The 8,925-nt window shown below is 40.3% G+C and overlaps 4 protein-coding genes across 5 annotated transcripts; 1 reads left to right on the top strand and 3 right to left on the bottom strand.

Moving 5' to 3' along the window:
• Positions 1 to 82: 82 nt before the first annotated feature.
• On the bottom strand, positions 83 to 2,473 carry Atac2 (Ada2a-containing complex component 2). The gene has a single exon (XM_011307703.1). The coding sequence runs from the start codon at positions 2,439 to 2,441 to the stop codon at positions 453 to 455; it is 1,989 nt and encodes a 662-aa protein (XP_011306005.1). The 5' UTR covers positions 2,442 to 2,473; the 3' UTR covers positions 83 to 452.
• Positions 2,474 to 2,552: 79 nt separating this feature from the next.
• On the top strand, positions 2,553 to 4,398 carry Uba3 (Ubiquitin-like activating enzyme 3). Of its 2 annotated transcripts, XM_011307702.1 has the most exons (3): positions 2,555 to 2,665; positions 2,832 to 3,778; positions 3,867 to 4,398. In XM_011307702.1, the coding sequence occupies exons 2-3, from the start codon at positions 2,840 to 2,842 to the stop codon at positions 4,251 to 4,253; spliced, it is 1,326 nt and encodes a 441-aa protein (XP_011306004.1). In that variant the 5' UTR covers positions 2,555 to 2,665; positions 2,832 to 2,839; the 3' UTR covers positions 4,254 to 4,398. The 2 variants fall into 2 exon arrangements, with proteins under 2 accessions (XP_011306003.1, XP_011306004.1); XM_011307701.1 differs by having other exon boundaries at positions 2,553 to 3,778.
• A 45-nt stretch (positions 4,399 to 4,443) lies between these two features.
• LOC105268276 (proliferation-associated protein 2G4) lies at positions 4,444 to 7,046 on the bottom strand. Its single transcript, XM_011307700.1, has 5 exons — positions 6,902 to 7,046; positions 6,184 to 6,418; positions 5,940 to 6,102; positions 5,288 to 5,863; positions 4,444 to 5,202 (listed from the first exon to the last, which is right to left on the bottom strand). The coding sequence occupies exons 1-5, from the start codon at positions 6,984 to 6,986 to the stop codon at positions 5,098 to 5,100; spliced, it is 1,164 nt and encodes a 387-aa protein (XP_011306002.1). The 5' UTR covers positions 6,987 to 7,046; the 3' UTR covers positions 4,444 to 5,097.
• Positions 7,047 to 7,294: 248 nt separating this feature from the next.
• Positions 7,295 to 8,223, bottom strand: LOC105268275 (uncharacterized). The gene is made up of 3 exons (XM_011307699.1): positions 7,997 to 8,223; positions 7,769 to 7,928; positions 7,295 to 7,698 (listed from the first exon to the last, which is right to left on the bottom strand). Exons 1-3 carry the CDS (start codon positions 8,008 to 8,010, stop codon positions 7,489 to 7,491), a joined length of 384 nt encoding a protein of 127 aa, XP_011306001.1. The 5' UTR covers positions 8,011 to 8,223; the 3' UTR covers positions 7,295 to 7,488.
• Between the last annotated feature and the right edge of the window lie 702 nt (positions 8,224 to 8,925).

The raw sequence follows: 8,925 nt of genomic DNA, 5'->3' as shown, positions 1-8,925 counted from the left end.
ACGTTTGTTAATTCAAACTTTAGTTTATCGATTTAATCAAGAATTGTAGTCGTCAAGTCTTCCAAATGACTAGATCATTATTATTTCGATAGATAATTAAAGTGTTGAGTTGAAAATTCACGTGGAGATGGACTCAGTTTATTATGGAAGGGACCAGCGTAATATATGTCAAACTAAATATGTAAAATAGATATTTTTCTTGGATTATTTCGTGCACAATCTGTACCAAAAGAAGTTTTTTCATTGATGATTAATTGATCTCATTAATCGAGCACACAACCACGGAATGGAGTCGTTCAGTATTGCTCTAAATTTCTGTAAACCGATAACTTAATAAAAATAACTGTTAACAGTCTAAAAAATTGAATCGAAAGCAGATATAAACAGAGAGAATTGAAAACCCTTTTTTTTTTATTAATTTCAAGAGATAATTGCATGGTTTGATAAATAAATCATCTGCTCAGCCTTAAGAACAACGCATGTCTGGACTCTCTCGGTCCAGGTGCCATGTACTTGTCATAAAAATCCTGAACAAACTCCTCTATCTTGAATCCAAATTTCTGATAAAGAATTATTGCGGGATTAGTCACAGAGACATGAAGAGTCACATCCTTTCCCATGCACGTTTGTATCAAATGATATAGCATGAAAGTTCCGATGCCACATCTCCTCCACTCAGGCCTTGTGAAGAGGAATGAGATGTATGCCTCGTTGTATCCAACGTCTGGCACGAGAATGGCCAATCCAATGATGAGTTTTTTGTAGAGAACGACACAGGTGAAATCAGGATACTGTAGACACTCAGTGAGATCGATGCCAGGCCAAAAAAATAGACTGCAGAGGCTATTCATGGCTGGTATGTGCTGTGGCCTGACATAGCAATAATCGATCGTTCCTCTCTCCGCAATCTCCACATCGTCACTGTTCAATTGGACTTTAGCCTGCATTTCATCCAGGACTCTCAGCCACAGAGGATGGCTGTCTCTATCTCGCCTTATAAAAGGCTTTAAAAGTCTGTTGGTGTATGGACTGTGAATGGCAGTGGGTTCGGCATGTCCCTGTAGCCTCTGCTCAAAATTAACACTAAAATTGTCATTATAAAAACGGTCTATCACTCTATTCCTCCTTCTCATCATCATCTTCATGTTCTCCTTGTCTGATTTGAGTGTAAAACTGTCAATGTCCAGAACTGGCAGATTGCAGTCGTACTTGATCTTCCTGAGGGCTAGCTTGCGATAGAACCTCCGGATTGAGGGTGGGGCTGACTCGAGACGTTTCTTGTTGACACCCTGGAGAAGATAGCACACCTCGTAATTGCTCATCTTCTCCTGTTTCTTCTTTACTAATGGCTTGTCCTTCCTCTTCCAGGGCCGCTGCCGAGTGTTATTAACTGTGAACAGTGAATTTGGAGGTTCTCCAACTGCTTCACCGCTCTCATTGCTGTCCTCGCCGGGGATTCCATTCTCATTCTCCGTTTCCTCCTGCTTGATCTCTGTCACCTGAGAATGATTGGTGGATTGATTCAAGATGTTGTTCATCCACTCTGGATTAAAACCACTGAGTAAAGTGCTCTGGCTCTGGTACTCCTTCATGAGATCTGTGTAAGAGAGAGATTGATCACTCAGATCGACACTGTCTTCAACATCCAGACAACCCATATCTGGCATCTCATCATCAGCCATCAGATAATGCGAAAGGACCTCAGAGGGCTGAACGTACTCCCTCGAGAACATCGAGGGTGTCTGAATCCTGGAAGACTCCCCGGTGCAGCTGTCATCTCCAATAGATAGACTCGATTCTGACCTCGGAGGACTGCAGGCAATTATAGCCTTAACCTGGATACTCCCCGGTTGCCTCTTCCTCTCAACAATCATCTTACTATTCTTAGCAATGAGCACCTCCGGAGGATCAATATCGACCAGCCTCCACCAGCCCGACTCCCCCAGCTCACTCGTACCGGATTTAAAAAAAGTTGTACTGTAATGTGACAATGTCCCCGATATCGTTCCAATCCAGTTTTTCTTTCTCTTCACGCTCTTCTGGAACAGATAATCCCAGTTTCTGTCCACAAATGTACTGATGTCTGATTTCCAGTGAAAGTAGCCGCGTTTGCTTATGCCACTAGATTTCTCACGAAGATTGTAGAGTGTCAGGATGATGATGTTCAACCAGGACATCTTCTCCCTGGTGATGGTCTCCTCGCCGAGGGGACTGCACTCCATGCAGTACAAACTAAAGAATACATCACCAATTAGAGATCCTGGCACTCCTCCTCGCTTGAGACACTTGACGTGAATTTGTCGAGAGCATTCACCACTGCACTTGAGACTTGGATTATTGTACGAATCACAGGATTTATCGCAATATTTACAGGTTATTTCATTTTTACCGGTATTACCAGTGTTACTGGTGTTACCTGTGTCATCGGTCATCTCCGTCATCTCTGATTGTGACAGTTTGCTTTGTTGATTGTTTGGTGAGAGGTTAGGGGTGGTATCACGTGGGAATTTGAAGAGGACCAATCACAGGTTTTAACACAAGACAAGAAAGATGAGAGAATTATTCCGGCTATTCATTCAGTCTCGTCCTGCAAGTCCCTCACATTAGTTGGAATGAGTTTTTATCTGTGGACATCTGACGATAATTCGTCCTCCGAGAAGACCTGGTGAGTCTCATCCTCTCACACGTGCAATAAAATCGTGAGGGATCGAAGAATTCAATAGTAGGCCTTCACAATCGGCCGAGGTTATATCCCATAGATAAATCTGGGATCCCCAAGAAGACTACAGGGCTGGCTACAGGGAAAAATATTTATTTGAAATTATTATTAGCAGAGAGAATGGGGTCTGATCACACTCACAGGAGATGGGGTCACCTGCGAAAGGTTCTGGAGCGTTCAGGGCCTTTCTGTCGACCCGATTTCGAGGCCTCTCCAGACACTCTTCAATTCCTCATGGAAAATTGTAAGATATTGGTGATTGGAGCTGGTGGACTAGGTTGTGAGCTCCTCAAGAACCTTGCCCTCATGGGTTTTCGACAGATTCACGTAATCGACATGGACACCATTGAACTCTCGAATCTCAATCGTCAATTCTTGTTCAGACACAAAGATCTGGGTTCCTCCAAGGCGGAGATCGCTGCGAGATTCATCAACTCGAGGATTCCCGGGTGCAGAGTGATTCATCACTGCTGCATGATCCAGGACAAGGACGAGGAGTTTTATCGTCAATTTCACATAGTTGTTTGTGGACTGGACTCGATAATAGCCAGGAGGTGGATCAATGGAATGCTCATATCACTGCTGAATTATGAGGATGGAGAGCTTGATCAGTCGACTGTGATTCCGATGGTGGACGGTGGTACAGAGGGATTCAAGGGCAATGCCAGGGTCATTCTGCCAGGACTGACTGCCTGCATCGAGTGCACTCTCGATCTTTACCCTCCACAGGTGACTTATCCACTTTGCACCATTGCCAATACTCCCAGGCTTCCTGAGCACTGCGTTGAGTATGTCAAGGTGATCGTTTGGCCCAAGGAAAACCCCTTCGAAGCTGCCATCGACGGCGATGATCCCCAGCACATCAACTGGATCTACGAGAAGTCACAGGAAAGGGCGAGCCAGTTTGGTATCAGGGGGTTGACTTACAGACTGGTCCAGGGGGTTGTCAAGAATATTATTCCTGCTGTGGCCTCCACCAATGCCACTATCGCCGCTACTTGCACCACTGAGGTATTTAAACTCGCCACTAGCTGCAGTGCCTCATTGAATAATTATATGGTAAGTTGAATTATTATACTAAGTCCTTAAAAATTAATTCTCCATGTTTTTTATATGTATCTATTGAAATATTTTTTTTTTATTTCAGGTGTTGAACAATCTTGATGGCATCTACACGTATACGTACGAGGCTGAGAAGAAGAAAGACTGTTTGGCTTGTAGTGAAGTCCCTAGGGAGATTCAAATTCGTGACAGCAATGTAAAACTTCGGGAGTTAATCGACTTGTTGTGTGAGAAAACTGATCTCCAGATGAAGAATCCTGGAATTGTGGTAAATGTGGAGGGAAAAAATAGGACTCTGTACATGCAGACAGTCCAGAGTATCGAGGAAAAGACTCGTCCCAACTTGGCAAAGACATTACGAGAGCTAGGGCTGGTTGATGGCATCGAGATCAATGTCGCTGATGTCACGACACCCAATACTATCACTCTAAAATTAAAATTTCAAAATAATGACGTCGAGATGGCTGGATAGCAGCCAATCGACGTGTGAATGACAACTGTACATTTACGTTAAACTTTAGGCAATTATCTCAAGGCATTGATCATTATAATTAATTATCAAACAATTGTGATTAATTAATTGAGCATCAAGGGTTTTATAAATGAATAAAACACTTATCGCATTGTAAATATGATTTTTTTTCATCTTTATCAATTACACTCCGTTAATTTTTACATCTTTAAAAAGATTCTAGACGATTTGATTACACGTTGTCAACACAATTATTCAATTTTATTGAGACCAAAGAAAAAAAAAATAATGAAAAGGCAGAAGAAATTATGAAATTATCAATTTTTCCAACAAATTACTCGAGGAAATCTGTACTGGTATACTCAAGACACTTCTTTATTACTCATTTTTAACTCACTTGATTATCAAATTCATTAATTATATATTATAATTAACAGTGATTATTTTTCAATGGTGAAATCAACAAGAGATACTGAGATGCAGTAAAAAAAATTCATACCATACCAAAAGTCACGAATAACGAATGTCCATATTAATGGGTGTGATACGTGCGCACCCACGTATTCCAAATAGAAAAAAGAAAAGAATTGGAATTTGAAAAAAAAAAAATTTTTTTCATCAACATAATTTCTATAACGGCAGTGAGACAGTGTCTGTTGCCACAGGGAGTTGTTCCTCAATATCTTTGTGACGGATTCTACGAGAAAGCATCGCACGTCACTCTGCATTTATCATTGGATTTTATTAACGATTTACTTCATATAACGGCTCAGCTGGAGGAAGAGTGCACAATGAAGTCATGGGGCGTGTACATTTGATTGATAAAAAAAAAAAATTGATCGTGTTAAGCCTTGGCATCGACCTCCATTGCTACCTCGCTTAGGGCCTTCTCAGCCTTCTTTTTCTTCTTCTTAGCGGACTTGGGATTTGCTGATGAGTTGAGCAGAGTCTAAAAATAACGAATAATCAACAATTAACGTGAATTTCAAGGTGAAACGACTTTTATTTGGCATTTTCATTTTTGGAATGACTACCTTCAACTCTTGATCATCTACAACGCAGTCCGACTGGAATGAGTCGATTTCAAAGGGTAAACCAGTGATTTTATGTGGTCCATTAGGCATCAGCAATACTGTAAATTTAAACTGCGCCACATGTTCGCTAGGTTTTTCATAAAGCACTTGGAATGGCTCAATGAGTCTGTGATTGACACACTCAACAACCGCCATTTTGGCTTTCTTCTCGTCCTCGAAGGTGCGTAAATTAAAAGGCATTAGGCCATGCTTATGAGTGACTTCGGAGTAAAACATACGTGATGCCTTGAGTTTCAACTGATACGTCTCATCAGTTTTTTTGTATATTGTGACACGAGTGTCCTGCTCACGTCCTGTTCCCTCACCAGTGCTCACAAGTACATCCATTGCATAAACCTCATGAGTCTCCAGAGTGTACTTCTCGTGCTCTTTCTTCTGTGCGTCATTGGGATTTTGAATAATAGTCTTTTCACCGTCAATTTTGAATTGTTTCAATTGGTGGGACAGCATTCCCTCGATTGGCTTGCATTTGTAGGCACCACAAATTTTTTCCACTGTACTGGTTATAGAGTACGTCTGTAATTTAATAACAAGAGAATTAGCAAATCATGGGGATTATTGGAAAATCAGTTGATGTTGTCGATTAATTCACCTCAGTTCCTGGTTTCAATAGCCTGAGAGCAGCTTGAGAGGCAAAATGAGCAGCTAGAGCAACATCTGCCTTCCTCCCAGTGACTTTTTTATCTGGTGATGAGCCGATAACAATCGTGTGTGCCACTACCGCAATAAAACCGTCTAGATGTGCTCCAAGATCCCTAAACCCACCAACAATTCCATTATCATCCATTAGCCTGTGGGAAAAACTTGTATTTCAATTTTTAAACTCTTCAACTCACACTTTAACCATGTCGTTCTCCTTGAGGATGAGATCAGGCTCACTGGCAATTGGCGAAAAGTGACAAATGCAATTGTTTACAGATATGCACGTGGGAAAGGCAATACCCTTCTTCAACTCTTTCTCCTTCTTGAAGACTTTGCTGGTCTCCTCCAGCAACAGTTCATCACCGAATTCACACGTTTCTCTGACTGATGCACCGGCAACACATTTCTCCAGAACTTGTTTGAGGGCCTCTGAGTGAATGCAAATGCATAAAACAATGGCTAGAGTCCATTCTCCAATAAAAATAAATATTCCATTCTCAATTGATTTGGAATAAATATCTCCATAATGAAATAGAATATCACTAGGATATTTCGAATGCATGCGATGTGCTAGGAAAATCCGAGTTGTTTTTCCCAGCGGTGAAACGCTTGGAAAAACGAGCAAAAATATCATAATGGTGGGGAGCTCATCAGGAATAATTTCATCCAATTTCTCTGAATTTTCCATTCGATGGAGAAAACGAGTGAATTGTAAGGGGATTGGAGAGGATCGCACATTGCAGGAGGATGTGATGGATCCGATATTAGAAAATTATGGAACGCCAGCCCACATGGTTGACCGGCATTGGCGGGCCACATTCCATATGGCTGTGTACAAATTTCCCAATGGAACATAGAGTGATAAATTCGGGATGAAAATGCTCCTGGCTATTTATTATTTCATATTCTTACGGTTTACGATGACCCCAGCCATCTTATACTTGGTAACAACCAAGTCCTCGGCAATGGTCTTCTCACTTTCGTCTTTGTCCGCCATTATTTCTAGCACAACTAACCAAATGGTCTTGATCACGTGATCCCGAGAAGTCGTGTCTTCCTTTTTCCGTGTGTGAATATATATATTTTGCCAATCACCCGGGAGGGTCCGGGAGTTTACGCCAACTTGTGGACATTACGTGAACTTTCTTTGAAAATTATCTTCAATTTTACTTCCAACCAAAAAAAAAAAACGAGACCCAATTGAATGACCACGCAGTTAATTTTTTTTACTAATATTAAAAAATACAATAACAATAATTAATCATCAATTTACTTTGGTTGTATTAAATTAATTTCCCTCGATGATTAAACATTTTGCCACTGACATGATTTATTTCTTCTTTTCATTATTTATACATAAATACTATGAAGTCTTATTAAAAATCTGTAAGACGCAGCTCCAAATGAAAAAAAAATCGCAAAAATATTTGGTGGTGATTTCTACAGAGTTTTAACCCCTTAGAAAAGGGAAATAAAAATTAAAGTACGTGAAAAGGATTTCATTGTGGTTTAACTTGTGCTGGGGCTTGATCTGCTCCTTTTATACTCTCTATAGAATCTCTGACAGCTGGCAGTGACATCAAAGAGTCAATACCATTTGACATGTGAGCAGGCAATTCCGAGAGAAATCTAAAGCTTATTTTAACGGCCTTATTCCACACACCCCTCGAACAACCGATCATTGTAGTTGCACTTGGTACCGTGGCTATCTGAAAAATTAGTGAACCATTGAATTCACAAAATATGATAATTACTCTGCTATCCTCAGATTATTCTCACCCCAGCAGTAATATCCGGGCTGGCATACTCCTTAATGTACGGTGTAATCTTACTATAAATCCCCTGGTAGAATTTTATAGAGTCCTCAGGAGAGGACCACAACCCCCCCTGAACTGTATAATAAATAAATCCACCAGTCAAACTAGACTTCGCAGCAAACCTAAATAAAAAAAGAACAATTAAAATTCCCGAGAAAATTCTATCACTTCCACAATTCACAGTACTTACCTGATAAGCCCCATGGTCAATTATTGTCTAATCACACTAATTAACTTTCCTTTCCATAAAACACCTGAGCAAGCCTCTGGCTCATAAATAATTATGTAAATGCAAAAAAATTCATTCCACCGAACATAAACCTCGATTTCATTCGCGCCAACTTCAGATAGTCAGAATAGAAACTAAAATGCTCGTGTAATTAACGAACAATATAAGTAAAAGGTAATTGAAATATTATTTTACTTACCGAAAAAATGGTTCAAATTTTTAAGTACGGTTAATTGGATTTGGTTATGGGTCAAATGGGGTAAAAAATTTAAGTGATTCCATAAAATTTTAAAATTTCAGTGAATACCAATTTCGTAACGTAGCAAATAACATTCACCCCGTCGACTGGTCCCTCCAAAGAGGATTGACTAAAGTAGAGTCTCAGTTCTGGGGGTTTGAGTGACCCCAGCGGCATCGTAGTACTGCACCCCAAGAGAGGGAGGGCACCCCACGCAATGCTGGGTTGTCCATCAAGTCGACGGGGTGAATTTTATTTTCTACTGTACGAATGCTTTTTGTTTTTCATTTGTTTAACTGAAATTTAGCCGACTGTAGCACGTACGGAAGGGGGAAACCACATCTTGTGGAATTTCAATGGAAAAAATTATTCAATCTATTGAATATATACCACTAATGAATTTATGATTTTGAATAAGCGCGTTGTCCTAGCGGTAACGTGCTCGACTGGCACGCCGGCGGCCCGGGTTCAATCCCGGCATCATTCATTTTTTTTTTTCATAATAATTCCAATTTTTTTTTGTTAATGGCAAATCAATCGAATTATTGTTTAAAAACTGAATACCTACTCGATTGTCATGTTCCCCTGATACTTTTTCTAAAATTTTGAATTTTTGATTATCAGTGAAAATTTCAGTGAATGGCTCCTCGAT

The sequence above is a fragment of the Fopius arisanus genome, unplaced genomic scaffold, assembly GCF_000806365.1.
Source record: "Fopius arisanus strain USDA-PBARC FA_bdor unplaced genomic scaffold, ASM80636v1 scaffold00055, whole genome shotgun sequence".
Lineage (NCBI taxonomy): Eukaryota > Metazoa > Arthropoda > Insecta > Hymenoptera > Braconidae > Fopius > Fopius arisanus.
This window is presented reverse-complemented; position numbering and strand designations above follow the sequence as displayed.